General features: G+C 46.2%; 1 protein-coding gene across 1 annotated transcript in view; it reads left to right on the top strand.

The window, feature by feature from the left end:
- Positions 1 to 16981, top strand: part of LOC119391883 (zinc finger protein 791) — a 137017-nt gene continuing 120036 nt past the window's right edge. The window contains exons 1-5 of the mRNA XM_037659534.2: positions 1 to 210; positions 6257 to 6294; positions 6379 to 6427; positions 12559 to 12608; positions 12972 to 13026. Coding sequence (XP_037515462.1) covers positions 138 to 210; positions 6257 to 6294; positions 6379 to 6427; positions 12559 to 12608; positions 12972 to 13026 — 265 coding nt within the window. The 5' untranslated portion in view covers positions 1 to 137. The remainder of the gene's footprint in view (positions 211 to 6256; positions 6295 to 6378; positions 6428 to 12558; positions 12609 to 12971; positions 13027 to 16981) is intronic.

The raw sequence follows: 16981 nt of genomic DNA on the forward strand, positions 1-16981 counted from the left end.
CAGTGGTCGTCCATGTTTCCTGTTCAGCTGCTGGCCGCTGCGCGCAGCAGCATGGAAGGCTGCATCCGTGTTATTCTACGGTTTGTGGGTAACGCGAGTGTTTCTATCGTGAAATCGGGCCACGCGGCTCATATACAATGAATATGAAAGTGTTCTTGGAGGCGACTCCGCTGGTCGTAGATTTGGAGTTTCCCGAGGGCATTCAACCAGGTGAGCGACTGAGGCAAGCCTAACGGCTTGTTTTGTCGGTACTCAAAAGGTGACCTTGTATAAATTCTGTATCTGGTGCGCGATCGAATTTGTCAGAGCAAGAATTAGCGCTATGCTTATGCTGCTGTCTAAGATGACCGGAATAAAAAGTGCGACAATTTCGAAGAAGGTTCGAAATGCTTGTTTCGTGCTGAACGTAGCGCCATAAACGTAAGCGTTAAACATCTCGCTTTCGTTTCACCGGCCTTAAACAGACCTATCCATTTTCCCAGAAAAGTTGCCGTGTCGGCTGCTACTGCGTTTCGCGCCTTTGAATTATAACACGCAAATGTTAAAATCAGGTAGCGATGAAGTAGTGTGGCAAATTCGTAGGTGGATCTTCGTCTGCAAACAAGCGACGCGCGATGCTTCATAACACTCAACAATAACAAGTAGTCGCGCGGTGTACGTACTTTCGGTGGCGAACGAGCCCTATTTGCGCGAGCTGCCGAAAGGAGCCAATCACGGTCGAGAAATTCGATACAGACTGGGCTCGATCGCGATCGAAAGTGCGTCGCGTGACCCCACCGGTGTCACACAGGCACTTTTGATCGTGATCAACGATAGTCGCTGCTACACTGTCCAAACTGTATCGAGCTGCGCGCAGACGTCTGTCAAATCGCGATCTGGGGGCCAGATCGCCCCCCAGATCGCGATGTTCGTCTGCTACTCTGCGACCGTTTGGACGGCGCTGCATTAAAAACGCCTGTATTATTTGACGGACTGCCGGCATTATGTGACTGTCTCTGCAAACTTAGACCGAGGGTCAAAAGCAAGCTATTCAGTGCTGCACACTGGTCGACTAACGTGAGAAGCCGTAGACTTGCATAGTTTAGGACGGCTGTGTCCTTTAAATGCAAAAAAAAAAAGTTCTAGTTCACTTTCCGTATTTTTATTTCCGAAGTATTTTGCATTTATGCATAATAATTACACGATATGAGCGCTCTGCGCTAGCAAAACATCACCACGAGCGTTAAAGCCGACGTCAGCGAACAGGTGCTGGCTAGTGCCACAACGCTCGTAGGTTACGTCCCTAGCAGCAGTAGGTATGAACTAACGTGGGTGCTGGAGAGGGGACATCTGGGCAGGTCAGGAGTACAGTAGGTCGCCACGCCCACTGACCTCCATTAGTGGAGATCAGTGGCCACGCCTAGTGCACTGCCTATAGAGGCGGCACTTATAGCCACCTAGCGGGCACCGGCGACAGTAGGTGCGGGAAGCTGAGCAGATGACAGCGCCTTGCATAGCTTTGCTGTGAGAGGATGGATGAAGTTCGCGGCTGCTATTTCCCCTAAATGGGGGTTCCAGACAACTAATTCTGCTCTGGCAGCTGCAGGAAAGACGTGGGCCTCTACGGAAGTGGAGTTGTGCACGATGTTTGTCACAAACAAGTGCTTAACTAAGTGCGCGTTGCCGATTTCAAACGACGGCATGAAAGTCCGGCGCCGATGGTTTGTGCGCGACAGAGCGTGGGCATCGACAAAACAAATATCAAAAGGCGCCAAAAGCGCGCCCCTTACCCTCTCCGCAGAAGACACTGCCCGCGGAAGATTGCGATATTCGAGAAATCAAAGCTGTGCTGTCCGATTCTGCATACGAATCGGTGAGAAGGATCTAGCCCTTTCCCTAGCTTTCGCTGTGCTGTGCACATACGCATCATGTAGAAGCTTCCCGAACCCAGGCACGAGCTGATACGGGCAATACAAAGCGTGCGGCAACAGAGGGTCAGTCAGTGAAGAAGTTATGTCGTTCAAGTGGCAGCATCGTTCGCTCTATCAGAGGACACATTTGATGGTGTAGTGCGGTCAGTAAAGTATCAAGAAATGGCGCCGTGGAAGCAGTGACAAGTTTTGAAAAGGGTCGCCGAGGAGACATGTGATGACCGACTGCGAAGGAGAATGAACGTCTAGGTCGCACTGCCCATATCGCAGAAAGTATGTTTAATTACCAACGCTCCCAACTTGCCGTTTTGAGAATGAACCGTCAGTGCTACTGTCTACGTGGAGTGAATCGTCAAGCCAGTGAATATGAAAGGTGCGTTGCACAGATCAGCGTAACGAGACCCAGCTATGAGGTGGAGCTCGTGGTGAACATCGCTTTGTTTTTTTTTACAAATGTGACATCTCAGTCACTTCTTGTTCTTCCTGAAGTCAACCATTGCTGCATTTTTGTTTCTGTAAATAATAAATACAGAATGTTTGAGTGAAGTGCCCTTGCACGGTGGTCGCACTGAACCAACACATGCTCAGGCTGCGTTAACTTTGGTCTCCTACTAGGGTCAACATGATCGAGTGCATCCAATGAGCACCGATATGGCAGAACGAAAGCATGAGAACAAGAAGCAACGCATTAACTCGCACAATGACGAAGCGACTCGCCTTTCCCAACGAATGGCAGCGATCCAGTGGATCCGTCGCTCTTGCTCAGGAGGCCTTGCGGAAAGTCAGTAAAACCGTGTTGCGGGCGAGTTTTTCTAGTGTTTGAGCACCCCACTCCACAGCAATTGTTATTCGACATCCCTTAAGTTTCGGCCACCACACATACGATGAACGTTGCTTATTTCACTACGGAAACATGAAGAACATGGGAACACATGTACAACGACGTAGGTAACCACGGCGGCCATCTGCTTACTTTCCTGAGAGTAATGACAGAGTTCGCCACCTAAGGCACTTCCGTCGGCGCGCACTAGGCGTATAACATTGCACAGAGGGTGAGGACCAACATTCTGTGCATACCACGTAGTGCATTTCATTACTTTGTAACTCATCACGTGCTTGTCATTGTCCTATCTTGTCTTTTGTCGTTTTTCCACGCTATTACACTAAATATCATGACACGGCGTCATTATTTCAAATGCGCTTTAATGTTCCTTTTAAATGCAAGTACCTCCTAGTCAAATGTTTTAAAGGGGCCCTGCAACACTTTTTCAGCATGGTCAGAAAATGCTGCCAATCGGTAGTCGAGGCTCCTGAAAACAGCACGCGGCCTGGAATTTACAATAAATTTTCAAATTCAGCTAGAAATCATTCCCTCTTCTTTCTACAAATCATGGCTTATACCCAAATGACCGCGCCATATGCCCCAAATTCACGGCCATTGGCTAATTTGAGGATCGTGAGCTGCATAGGCCGCCACTTGCCCGCACGCTTGCTTGTTATCACACTGAAAATAAGCTGCGCATTAGAAAAAAAAAAAGTGCTCAAGGTCGTGACTTGGCATCACCTAACTTCTTTCCCCCGTGGCATAGAGTTTCATACAATAACCCAGTGAAGAAACTGGCGCTGCGATCGTTGAGCCACCATGGGAATGATGGGAAGTACAGGCTTCGGATTGGATAGCGTTTGCTAACGAACAATCTACGGGTCTTTTTCTACAGTTTCAGTTTCGTTCTTCGCACAGCATAGGTAGTGGGGTGCGTTGCAAAGCACTCAATGTTCAAAGAAGCTGAAGACTGCTAGGTCGCTTGGTTTATTGTGGCGTTGCAGCTTTACAGGTAGTATGCATATTGAAAGGGTTTGCAGCGCAAGCACGGTAGTGCTGAAGGAAAGGTATAAACCGTTCCTTCATTCCCTACCGTGCTTGCGCTGCAAACCCTTTCAATATGCATATTAACCAACTAGCCCAAATAGCCGTTCTTCTTCAATTACAGGTAGTCTTTGACAGTTTTAGCAAAGTGCCGTGCACTCACCACTGCGCATAGATGTAGTGTCCCATACCAGTGCAGGAAATTGCATAGAATTCACGTTTTTTGAGAAGCGCTTCTTGTCAGAACTCTTTCAAGTTGACTGCCAAACGATGGCAAAGTTAAGTAGACGCATCGTCACGCTCCTGTAACTCGACTTCACAACAGAACGAGAGATGTTTTGGGGGCAGGCCAGTTGGACAGATGCACCTGGCATCGCAGCAGACAATACGTTAAGTGTTTCTCACTCAATACAGTACTGTTATTTCCATAAATAGATAATGCATACTTTCGAGGGAAAAACAAGTGTGTTTGTTTTAAGTGTTGTAAAAAAAATAATTCATTATATCGTGATGCCAAATCTGGAACACAATCATAAAGCAATGCATACCCTTGTAAAATATGTGGCACAAATAACAGCCGACGCGGACTTACAAGCTCAAACAGACGTTTATTAGCGTCCGCATGAGCCCAGACCGTAAAGATGGCTCTTTTGTCGCTGGTAGAACGAGCGCACGCGCTCGGTGGCCCAAAGCTCATCTTCTTCTTCCAGCAAGCTGAACGCGGGAAATTCAACACATTCCCGGCCGCGCAGTGGTGTCTCGTCTGTACGGTCAGGCGCTTGCTGTATTACCTCCGTACGATCCTTCCGCTTCCTCGACGTGGCCTGAAGGTGTCAGCCTTCTATTTTTCGGACTCCTCCTTTAGTTGCCGAAGCTTCTCTCGTGCTTTGGCATGGAGACTGAGGACGTCCTCTCGGACGCTAATAAACGTCTGTTTGAGCTGGTTGAATTTGTCCAGATTTCACTTCCATCTCACGGTCACGCAAAATTTTTGCAATAAGTTTTACATACAAAATAATGAAGCAAGTTTTAATTGGAAATGACTTCATATCACTTTGTTTTACACTTGGCAAACAAGCGTCGCGAATCTCAAGGATGAAAGCCATCCGAAGCAGATCCGAAGCCTGTACTTCCCATCATTCCCATGGTGGCTCAAGTGCTGCTGAAGGAGCCTGCATAGACACTAGCGCTGGATTCCCCTCTAGGTATTCTAGTAAGAAACTATGCCCCGTGCCATCCCTCCCTGCTTAGCTTCCAGCACGCTCATTGAGACGAGAGAAGAGAGAAAGCAATTACAGCATGCAGCAAATCTCTGTAACTCCACTTGTACTTGACAGATTCTCAAAATTTCTAGGCGGTCGATTCATGAGGGAATAAACTCCTTTAGTGGAGCAATTTTATGGTTACTCGGAAAAGTGTTGCAGGGCTCCTTTAGTGCAGAGCTTGCGGTATATTATTTTCGTGTCATTTACTTATCCAAAATTATCTACCACACAAACACTTTTTTTTCTGCAACAAAAGCTGTTAGAAGTAGTCACTTGGCTTTTCAACCACTGATGGGCGTTTGGTAGAAACATATTGTTACGGATGTGATGGGTTCATTTACAATGCGAAGTAGAAGCTGGCGAAAGACACAAGAGATGGTCGCAAACCGCCGGTCAGCAATTCCTCGTGCCAGTTCCTCCTCTTCTTCCATCTTTCAGCTCACCGAGCGAGTCAGAGTGACCGGTTGTTGTAGGGCTTCAATCGTACAATATGCACAACCTGCGTGTTGCGCGAACAGCAGTTCTCAGCTGTCACTTTCGCAACGACGTAAGTGACGTCACTCAAGCACTGGGTAATGACAAAGGGACCGGAGTACTTGGAAAGAAGCTTCTGGCAAAGTCCCTTCTTTTGAACAGGCGTCCATAGCCAGACAAGATCACCTTTGGCGAAGGTGACTGGCAGGTGTCTTGTGTCGTAACGGTCTTTAGCACGAGCATGGGAGGAGAGAGTTCTAAGTCGCGCAAGTCGACCCGCCTCTTCGGCGTGACACAAAGTCTGTGCAACACGGGCATTTTCGTTTGTTGAGAAAGGAAGTACGGTGTCAAGAAAGGTTTGAGGATGACGAGCATAGAGAAGAAAAAAAGGCGTATACCCTGTGACCTCGTGTTTTGCGGTATTGAAGGCGTATGTAACGAAAGGTAATACAGCATCCCAGTTCTTATGGTCCGCTGAGACATACATTGAAAGCATATTGATGATGGTACGATTGGTGCGCTCTGTTAGGCCGTTGGTCTGCGGATGATAAGGTGAGGAATGCTGATATTGACACCCACAGAGCCGTAGCAACTCTTCAACAACATCAGCGATGAACTGCCGGCCGCAATCACTGATCACCACATGAGGAGCTCCGTGACGGAGGATAATCGAGTGCAGCAGAAACCATGACACATCTGATGAGGTTGAATGAATCAAATGTTTCTTTTTCTATCAATAGGTGGATGCCTAACTATCATCTTAACATCGCCGGGGCAGGTAACTACAATCATTTGTGATAACCTTATCCATCCTTGTGTATTCATTTGCATTTATGTCACTGTGGTTTGATGTTCCCTGCAGAAATTGGCTGGTGAAGAGAAACCGGGCATTCAGTTCAGCCATGTGAACAGTAAGCATTATTAGTAATCGCATATTTCGAGCATAGATAGGCCATAGTTTGTGCATGCGAAGCATAGACAGCACACAACAACACGAAAGAAAGCATGAATTTCATAATTTTTTTTTACATGCAACGTTTCGCTTTCGAAGGACAGTAAGATTTGTACTGCTTAGGCTTGCTGGTGATAGATATGAGGGGTTTTGCAGATATGAACAGACTAAGAAGCTTGTCAGATGTGGCCAGTTCCTCTATGGTGGGTGCCTGCAATCTGCGTCTTTGTACTTTTATACAAGAAGCAACAGCAGAGCTTTGTCTACAAGTGCCATTTTGTTCTTCACACACAACTCAACCTGCTGGCAAAAATGTATGTTGACAAATATGCACACCACTGCTTGCAGCGCAGGATGTTTCAATTGCTTTTCCAACAGAAAGTTACGTATTATTGTGACCATTGTACACATGGGCGCTTCTGTTTAGGCTTGAATCATTCTACATTAAACATGATACGAATATGGAACACTGCATATTGTGTAATCTCTATAGCAAACCCTTCTCATCTCTATTGCCACACACACTTCAAGCATACTGGGAAACTTCAGTGCAGGCATCTTGAAGATCATAATTTTCATCAGTGCTTTTGATACACTATCATGGCGCACACATTTACAGTGCCTGAAAGGAATAGACTTTTTTTTATATAGGGCATTATTTTTTTTGCAAAAGTGTTAACCCTTACAAAAGGAAGAAAAGCTAAGCTGCCGTAACTTCAACTCTGTAAGACAACAGTTAATACTGGTATCATGATTCTGAAAACGACACTTTTTAAGACATGTAAGGGAGGGAGCCAAGGTTGTTATAATTTAAACTGCTTTCAGATATAGTACCACTAATTTGTGAATAGGACCTTGGAAGCATTGTAATGATTCTTATGTAAGTTTAAACTCATTTATCATGAAATATTTGGCACATCCTGTCTATATGAACATATATATGTTGAGTGGGTACTACAACAACAGCCGTAAACAATTGTGAAACCTAACTATGTAACACTGCTCGTTAAAAATAAAGATGCTGGTAGTCTTTCACACTACTAGCCGTGCTGTGCATAGTGACGCCTGAAAGGAGCACTGGCACAAATTATTGATGTTGAGATAACCTATGGAATAGATTTGTGTGGACACACGTACATGACCGACAAAATATCAACAGCTAATATAGCTTACAACAGATTTAAAAGCAATTTTAAAAATTTTAAAGTCTATGCCACTCAGCTGAGTGCAAAGTGAAGCACCTCGCAACATGGACAGCATCTTAGTTGTAATGTAAACAACCAACGACCACCTACATCACAAGTTTTGAACAGCGGAGCTGCTTAAGCTTGGCGAAACTCGGTTGTCTCCCCGCAATAACTGGTTGAGCGAGGAGGGGCCACGTTAAAGGGACAGACAACTGCTCAGGACCAGAATTTAGATAACCCCACTAATGGAAAGATTGTCTATCGTATTGGGTAAAACGAGACCCTTATTTTTCGCATTGAACGCGGACTTATATTTTTATTTCTTCACTAAAGTCACGAAAAATGACTCTTTGCACCCCACGCGATATAAAAGCGAAGATGCATATGATCCGAATCACATGACCTTTTATTGGTGTACGCGGTTAATGGTATCTATATTAGCGTTAAAATACAGTACACTCGTTTTTACCATAGTCTTCTCTAAATTAATATGGGCAGATACGCCTTCGTTTGTGGTGAGCAGAACAACGCCGCAGCCTTCGCTTGATCTATGATCCGATGCTCATGAGTACAGTGTTCTAGAAGTTCCTGTACTCATGAGCGACAGTATGAGAGTTCTTAGCTGAGGGACTAGCGGCACCTGTCGACGATTCGGAGAAGTACCAGGAGCACCTGGCACACGAGGCGGTAAAGGGATTTCATGTGACAACAAGCATTCGGAAAAGTTATTCTACCGGCTTTTTATATTAAAAAAACGATTGAAAATGTCAAAATGAAAGTGGTTAACCATAGTTGCACTCACTCCTGTGAAAGTAGAACACTGAGCGTAATGAACAGTTTGCGAGGAGGGCTATCGGAATTTCTATCACTTCATAGCGTTGTTGGAGGAAGGACCTTTACCTTTTTAACAGCGAAGCTGTGTAAGCCAGTTGTTAAAACGTGCGCGTTTCACGAAAAGCCAGCCGCGCTGTAGCCATGGCAACCAGCGATGCAGCAGCTGCTACAACGCCTGGCATAAGCTCGTGACGTCATGCCAAGGCGCGCATGCGCCGTAGCGACAACCGCGCAGTTGCTATCGCTAAGACATGCCGAGCGACGGAGACACCTCGCGCAACTGAGTTCCACCGCGCTTCCGCCGCTAGATCAGATACAGCCATGGGACGTGCAAAGGAAGTACATGCTCCCGAAGAAGAAGCAGCGCATCGTGAAGCGAGGCTTGTCGCTGTGCGAGAACGACAACGGCAGCGACGAGCCGATCCAGAATACGCAGCCAGGGAAAGGGAGAGCAAGAGATGAGAAGATACTGCCGATCACCATGAGTGGAATGCTGTGCATATGCGAGCTCTACGTCAGGTTCCAGCCTACCAGAAAGCCGAGTACAAGCGGTGCTGTGCTCGGCCAGCTTTGCTGGGTCTCGAACCTTGCGCGGCCAAGTCAAGCTTTCGCCTTTTAAGTGGCTTCTCAGATCAAAAAATTCTGCTTACAATGTATCTATGCACTTTTGGAATCAACCGCTGCAGGTTTAACCTATACCGAGGGGGAGCTTTTCGTTCGCCGTAAAAGAACTGGGTCAAAGAAAATCAGTTGTTAGTCTTTTTAAGAGAGGGGGAGCCCAGCCTAGCTATGCCGAGGCATGCAGGCAAGGAAGGAGCTAGTATAGTATAGCCAGTGGGTGGGAAAGGGAAGTAAGAGTTAGGAGGAGTGACGTGAAGGAAAGGAGGAGGGAGAGGGTAAGGCATGGCATAGCATTGTACAGTATAGTTTAACAAGGGGATGGGAAAGGGGACTGAGGATTAAGGAGGAGGGGAGAGGGTAATGCATGCATAACCTTGTATGGTATAATATAGCAAGGGGTTGTGAAAGGGAAGTGAGGAGGAGGGGGAGATGGTAAAGCATGGCATAGCCATGTATAGATAGCGAGGTAGTGGGAAGGGGAAGTGAGGAGAAGGGGAGAGGGTAAAGCTTGGCGTAGCCTTGTACAGTATAATTTAACAAGTAGATGGGAAAGGGAATTGAGGGTATGGAGGAGTGATGGGAGGAAGAGGGGAGAGGGTAAAGCATAGCATGGCCTTGTATAGTATAACAAGGGAATGGGAAAGGGAAGTGAGGAGGAGGGGATACGGTAAAGCATAACGTAGTCAAGTAGTATAGCAAGGGGGTGGAAATGGGAAGTGATGGTGAGGAGGAAAGAAAGGAGGAGGGGTGAGGGTAAAGCATAGCGTAGCCTTGTACAGTATAGCTTAACAAGGGGAAAGGGAAGTGAGGGTAAGGAGGAGGGGAGAGGGAAAGCGTATTGTAGCCTTGTATATAGTATAGTATAGTAAGGGATGGGAAAGGGAAGAAAAGGCGAGGAGGAGGGGAAGCCCACCGAGGCCCGACTGTTTCCTCAGTCTTCGCACCACTAGTGCATAGCTGCCCCAATTTTTTTATTTTTCTTTGTTGGCTGCCATCCTCCTTGCGTGTGCTCTCTGCTGCTGTTGTGAACCGGACGCTCACATGCACACGTTGCAGCGTGTAGTACTTTCTTTTGCGATGAAATGGCTATCTGTCTTTAGAAAAAAAAACCAGCCTGGTCTCGCCTCTCCTAGCACTCCCTGAAAGCGAACCTGTAACTGGGCGCTATAAAAATGTCTCCAAATAATTAACCGTCGTACACTCCAGCAAATGATGTGGTTTCCAGCCATGATAAGTGGTTCATTAGTTACTGGTTGCAACATACGAACAAGATGCGAAATCTTTGCGTCAGTACTCCTTGAATTAAAATGTTTATAACTTTTTGTTTACCAGAAAGACTGCAGTTTAGTATGGTATTGTTGAGCATGTCATCTTTAGCAAAAGGAAGGAATTTTGTGCATGGCTATACATTCGCCTGTTTCACAGAAACTTGCAAGGGAGCAAAGGTTACGGCAAGGAATGTACATGCAATTGATGCATTGAAGGTAGGGTGACTGCCTTCATACTAGCGAAATGTGGCACACGCTGACCAAAGTGGGGAGTGGGGGTTGTCATTGACACAGCGCGATAGGAACTTGAATATATCAATTTATTATTTAACTTTTGCGAGAACTTTCTTTTTGTCATCTCTGAAACAGTGAAACAGAATAACTGATACAATTTGAAGTTCAAATCCATATCTGCGTAAAGAAAGCGATTTCATACATCACTGCACTATTCTGAAGGAAAGATTACTTTTAAGGGCTCATTTTTCTTTGTTAGACACAATATTAATGGGAACTAACAAACAGCAATGCCAAGGAAAGTATAGGGGGTGTTATTTGTAGTAATTGGAATATAAATGTGAAGAAAGTAAAGTGGACGAAACGATAACTTGCCACTGGCAGGGACCGAACCTGCGACCTTCGAATAACGCGTCCGATGCTCTACCACTGAGCTACGGTGGCGGTCATCTCCCCGTTCACCTTATAGTGTATATATGTGAATTGAAACTTAGGAGTGTCAGTCAGTGCCAGTCGCAGCCATGGCGGCGAGTGTGGAACACTCTTTTTTCTGCCTTTTTGGAGTCACGTAGCACGTGATCTATTTATGAGCAGGCAGCTGACCAATAGTTCCCGTTAGTTCCCAGATAGTTCCCTGATAATAGTTCCCAGATAGTTCCCTGTCTGTTAGTTCCCATTAATATTGCGTCTAAGAAAAACGACCCTTAAAAGCCATCTTCTTTCCTTCATTCATAGCTAGGGTCTCGTTCTAGCAAACTTGATGCCTTCAGGTAGTATGCGAGGGACTATTGGTCAGCTGCCAGCTCGGAAAAAGATCACGTGCTACGTGACGCCAAAAAGGCAGAAAAAAGGGTGTTCCACACTCGCCGCCATAGCTGCGACTGGCGCTGACTGACACTCCTAAGTTTCAGTTCACATATATACCCTATAAAGTGGATGGGGAGATGATTGCCGCCGTAGCTCAGTGGTAGAGCATCGGACGCGTTATTCGAAGGTCGCAGGTTCGGTCCCTGCCGGCGGCAAGTTATCTTTTCGTCCACTTTACTTTCTTCACAATTGTATTCTAATTACTACAAATAACACCCCCTATACTTTCCTTGGCATTGCTGTCTGTTAGTTCCCATTAATACTGCACTATTCTCTGACATGAAACAATGTTATTTATATCAGCATCAAAATTTGGCAACTCAAAAAATTAGTAGCTCACAAAACAGCTGTGGCTTAGTTCGCACCTTGCCGGTTGTCTTACCACCAGTTGGTGGCCACTGCCAGTCGGAGGTAAGACGTGACGGCGAGTGTATGTTCAGGCAGTCCGCGGTCCCACTGCCCACATCAGGGAGAAGGGGAGGGGCAGAACACGCAGCTGATGCCAGGTGTATTTGTTGCCGCTGCACATCTAGCTGACTTCAGAACCTTGGAGGGCTTGCAGCAAATGCGCCCACAAACAGGGTGGCCTGATGCAGCTGAACTCAAGGCACTGCCAAACGATAATGATGAAGTGGGACCTTTTTGGAAGATTTTTTGTACCTCTTGCGGGACACAGGACAACAGCTGTCAATGCAGAACAAGGGGTCACCCTAAATGAAGTGCACAAACAAAAAGCGTTTCTTCTCTGTTATAGGTGGGTCTGTGATACGCGCCTTGGGCCACATCGGATGTGGTGTATTCAGCACACGCGCAACACGTACACATGTCAGGCAGACATGTTTAGTCTGACAAGAATGCTGCCTCTTTCCAGGGTGGCCAGACTGGGCACATCCATGGCTTTTTGTGCCGCGCAGAGGGCGCCAGCTACTGCTGTTTATAATATTCTCTAGGCATCACAATTTTTAGAGCATTGAGAAAGCTATTTCACACCGCACAGTTGCCATTTCTAGTTGCCTATCAGGCATATTTTCATTAATGGTGTCACTTGATCTAAATATGCTTGGGCCTTCCATTTTCAGATGACATCATACCAGTTGTCCGGACAGTCACCGTTGAAGATGACCTGGCTGTGAGTCTTGATTACTCATTTACCAGTAATCAGGAAGACTGAACTGATGCTTGCACATGGGCTGCGTGAATGCACTGTATGGCTCACTCATGAAGGAAACACCTAATTGTCATTGAGACCCATATAGTTTGAAAGCACCATCAACTTGCTACTTAGTGCTGTACCTGACATGACTATCTCTCTGCTAAGAATGGCCTTCTTGCAATGCGAAATGATTTAGTATTATTCTGTTAAGTATTTTTGTGAGTTCCTTATCTTTAAAACTGAATGCTATGCAAAAGAATTGTTATAAAGTTATTTTCTTTATTGCGTTGCTGCATTAATGTATAGCGTGTGTCAGACAGTGTCAATTCTTCATTTCAGGCATGCATCCAGACACTGCAGAAGGTCAAAATTGAGGCAGCACCATTGGCCAGTGGTAATCTTTCATTCTCTTGAGTTTGTTATGCAAGGGCAATTATCTCTTCAAAGTGTGCCTAGTGACTTGCTAATATAGTTGTGTTGTGAAAGGAAACATCAAAATAAATGAAATTGCACGTTGACAACGGCCAAGACAGTTGCCTTATCTTGGTCTGGTGGGGTAGGGGATGATTTCATAGACGGACATTAAATGCAAATAAGAACCCATGCCACACTGATAAATACTTAAGAATGTCAGTATTGTGACAGGGCGAAAATGTATGCTGTCAACAAAGCCGCATTATACAGAGCTACAAGCAGAGATGTTGCAAACAGTTTGCTAGGAGAAACTGAGCAAGAAGAGGATCACTGGGGCATTGCACACAATTCCTGTCTAGCCATCTTGGCTACCCTTACCTGGCTGTAGTGTATGTTTATAATATAAACCTTTTTACTTCACACCATAACACAACCATTCGCTTCCGCTTCGGCACACTGCGTCTTATTGCACCCTCGAGTATGCAGGGTGTCTATCAACCGGGAATTCTCGAGGAGTCTGGACATCTCCTATCAGGGATTTATTGAAAGGGAAGGAAAGGCTTGAGATTTTGTGAACAGATTTTTCAAATCACGCAGCCACTGAAGCTGTGGGGAAAGGACACAGCTCGATGCTTTCCTCGCCTTCAGAGCAACGCAGTATGTGAGCATCTGGCTTGTGTGGCATGCCGAAGCATGGTACACCAGTGCTTTTAGAAAGTATCTATAAATGTTGATGGCACATCTTATTTCACTCCGTTATTTAGGTGTTATGTCACTACGCAGTGTAGTTCCGTATTCTGCGTCGCGTGTGCCGTGCGTTAGCACCTGACAGGGTTTTTTCGTTATCGCCATGTGTCAAGTAACATGCAGGAGTAGTCGTAGAGGCATTAGCAGAAGATGTAACGAGCTCTCGGTTATCTTGCAAATGATCGCAATCGTTCATGAAGGGGATTTCGCCGACACGGCTGGCATTGTTGCTTATTGGCGGATATCGGAGAGCTCACTCTATGATCCTGAGCTCCAAAGATTCTATTTTGAACACTGTCAAGAACAGAATAAATTTCCAGACCAGAGCAATTATAACCAACAGGCACATTTACCGCAAGTGAAAGTTGTTTTTTTTCGGTGAGGGCATTGGTGCAACAAGTTTTAAGCAGTTGACTAATATTTTTGGAGCTGCTTGCTGTTACCATTCGCACTGCTGTCAGCTCATTATGTGAACCTATGCATAGCGGCGACCGAAATTCATGTCGCCGACGTGAGTTGCACTTGCTCAATTCGTCACGTGATGTTGCAAATAAGCAAATGTGGCCACCATAAATGCATGTACCGTTATCATGGAGGAAGAAAAAATAAGGGGAGTGCGCCTAGACATGTGCGCTAGTCCTAAAATTGCCGGCGGCGACGCGCCGGTGTTTCCACCTCTGGCGGTGGCGCTTGAACGGCGCGGGGTTGATCTGATCGGCAGCGGCGTGGTGCTGGAGGGGGGGGAGGAGGAGGAGGAGATTTAAGAGGTGGTGGGGAGAGAATTTTGCTCTTTGATTTTTAGAAAAGATCTGTTTCACCGAAATGGCGAAGCAGTGAACGCGATAGCAACATGTCGTTATGTTATACGAAGTAAGGCTAGCAGCTCATTTTGTCCGATCTCGCGTAACTCTACAAAACTCTGGTATGTGGGAATATGGCCGTAGCCAGGAAAATAGCGGTTTTTGTGCATTTTCTCGTATCAGTGGGAAGCGCTGAAATCACATTGCGTAGAAGGATATACGAGCCGTTTGCTAATTTCTGCCGTCATAGTGACCGCCCCCTTATAGTCAAAGTTCACAGTTGCTGCTCGAACCCCTCCAGCCCCCCCCCCCCCCCCCCCATCCCGGCATCCCTTCATGCTGCTTCGCCCAGCGAAAGACGGGCGGGACGTTTTCCTTTCTGGTTGAAGAGCAATTAACGGCAGGCCTCGCACGCGGGTTGATGTTATCGCATATGCCCTTCGTGCGACAGAGAAGGCCTGCTTTGTTTCATATCTGCTTCAGTCGTATTCCTCGCGAGTGCTCAAGAGCTTTTACTTGTGGGTACAACATACGATGCGCACAGCACTATTGTCGGTTTGTACTTTAAACGGAACAGTACGGCGACGGTGAAAACCTGTCCAGAGTGTCCATATAATTGTTATCGCAATAAAACAAATATAGAAAAACCATCTAAGAGGGCTCGCCTTTTTTCTGGATAGCTGCATCATCTCCACTGTAAAGAGTTCGTCCGTTGGAAGAATCAAATAATCCGACGCCTTTTCCATCGGTTTCATTCTCGACTTCACTACCCTTCTTACAGGCGATATCTCCTCGCACCACATATTCCTTCATAAAGCACGCTTACAATGTCGGCACTAAGCGTTGAGCATATCAGGATTTCACGATTGGCGGCTACACCATGTTATCTCCGCTTGCGTAGTCGTAAGCACACAAAAGGGAGCGAAATCAGTGATTGCGCATGATATATAGTCACGCGAGACAAGGAAGAAAGGGTGGGTGACAATTCACAACTGATATTTCTCATATATCGAACAGTCGAGAGCGCGTACCCTAATGATGTCACATGAATCACTATTGTGGCGTCACGAAGTGCGCCAAAAAGGCAAGAAACGGCAAAAGAGAATAACGCGCTCGAGAGCAGTCAAGACACCACAAACGCCGCTACCAACTAAAAAATCGTACAGCTGCGGAAAAGAACGTAGACACAAGTACTTATCTGCGCATTCCCAGGCAAGAGGTGATACCTATCAATCAGATGCGCATGGTGGTCTACGTGAGAGATAACTATTCACTCTCTTTATTTCTCGCTTGTGTCTGTTTGCACGTTGTGTCTTCTGAACATGAATACCTACCAACTAGCTCAGCTATCTGTTATTCTAAGTTTTTCATTGCCTTTACTTCAATATTTATTTATCAATTTATTCGAGTAAAAACGAAAGAAAAAAGTGTACTGATGCATCCATATATATGCAGTGATTCCACTCCTGTGCCAACTGCGCCAAAGTGCGCCAAATGGCATTTACTGCGCCATCCTGATAATATCGACGAAAATTGCGCCAAACTGCGCCAAAGTCTCGGGTTTGGGCGCGTCTATCACCAGCAATCGGACCGCCGGCGCGTCAGAACATGTGCAGCTTGATCTTGGGGCTGCCAAAGTCGCAACCATGGACCGAGAATTATTCGGCTGAATAAATAAATAGCGCTCGCGCGTGCGTCCCGAGTAAGCCACGATGCCATGCATAGTGCCGATGCAGCTTCTGTTCTGCAAGTCGACTCGACAGCAAAACGCGCTCTCCGCAGAGGCTCGTGACATCTAGGCCTATGGTAGCGAGAAAGTGTGACGGCAATTCATCGGTGGACGTCGTCTGTTCCAGAAACGCTGCTAATAGCTCGTTTCAAGCGTCGCACGGCACGCAAGGAAAGCAATGTTCAGTAATACCTACATGCGTGTCGCTAAAATGTTTGTCACTTCTGTTTCTGCACATCGCGGAATGAAATCTGGGATATGGATCAATATCGAATTTTCCTTGCTTTGCGTTTATGAAAGAGCACGCGAACGGTGGGGACGCATTGACACTTTTCCTCAGATATACTTTTCCATGGATCTTCATTCAGAAGTGCTTTTTCGTAATTCCTTTCACCGGCACATCCGAGTTCGTAATCACTCTGCAGTAAATACCCCCTAAAAGGCCCTGCCCTTTCGAGCTCACGTGCTAGGGTTCCAATTCGAATTTTTTGCTTGCTTTTTTAACAATGTCATCTCATTATTAAATCATATCTCCTGGTCGGAGCAGCCGCAAATGCGCAGCTGTCATTAGCGGGCCCGTTGCTGACGGCCCAAAGTGAAGCGGCTATGCCATGTTACACGTCCGCCCCTCGCTTTCGAGGGTCAATAGCTGACGGTTA

This window comes from Rhipicephalus sanguineus, chromosome 4 (assembly GCF_013339695.2).
Source record: "Rhipicephalus sanguineus isolate Rsan-2018 chromosome 4, BIME_Rsan_1.4, whole genome shotgun sequence".
Taxonomy (NCBI): Eukaryota; Metazoa; Arthropoda; class Arachnida; order Ixodida; family Ixodidae; genus Rhipicephalus; species Rhipicephalus sanguineus.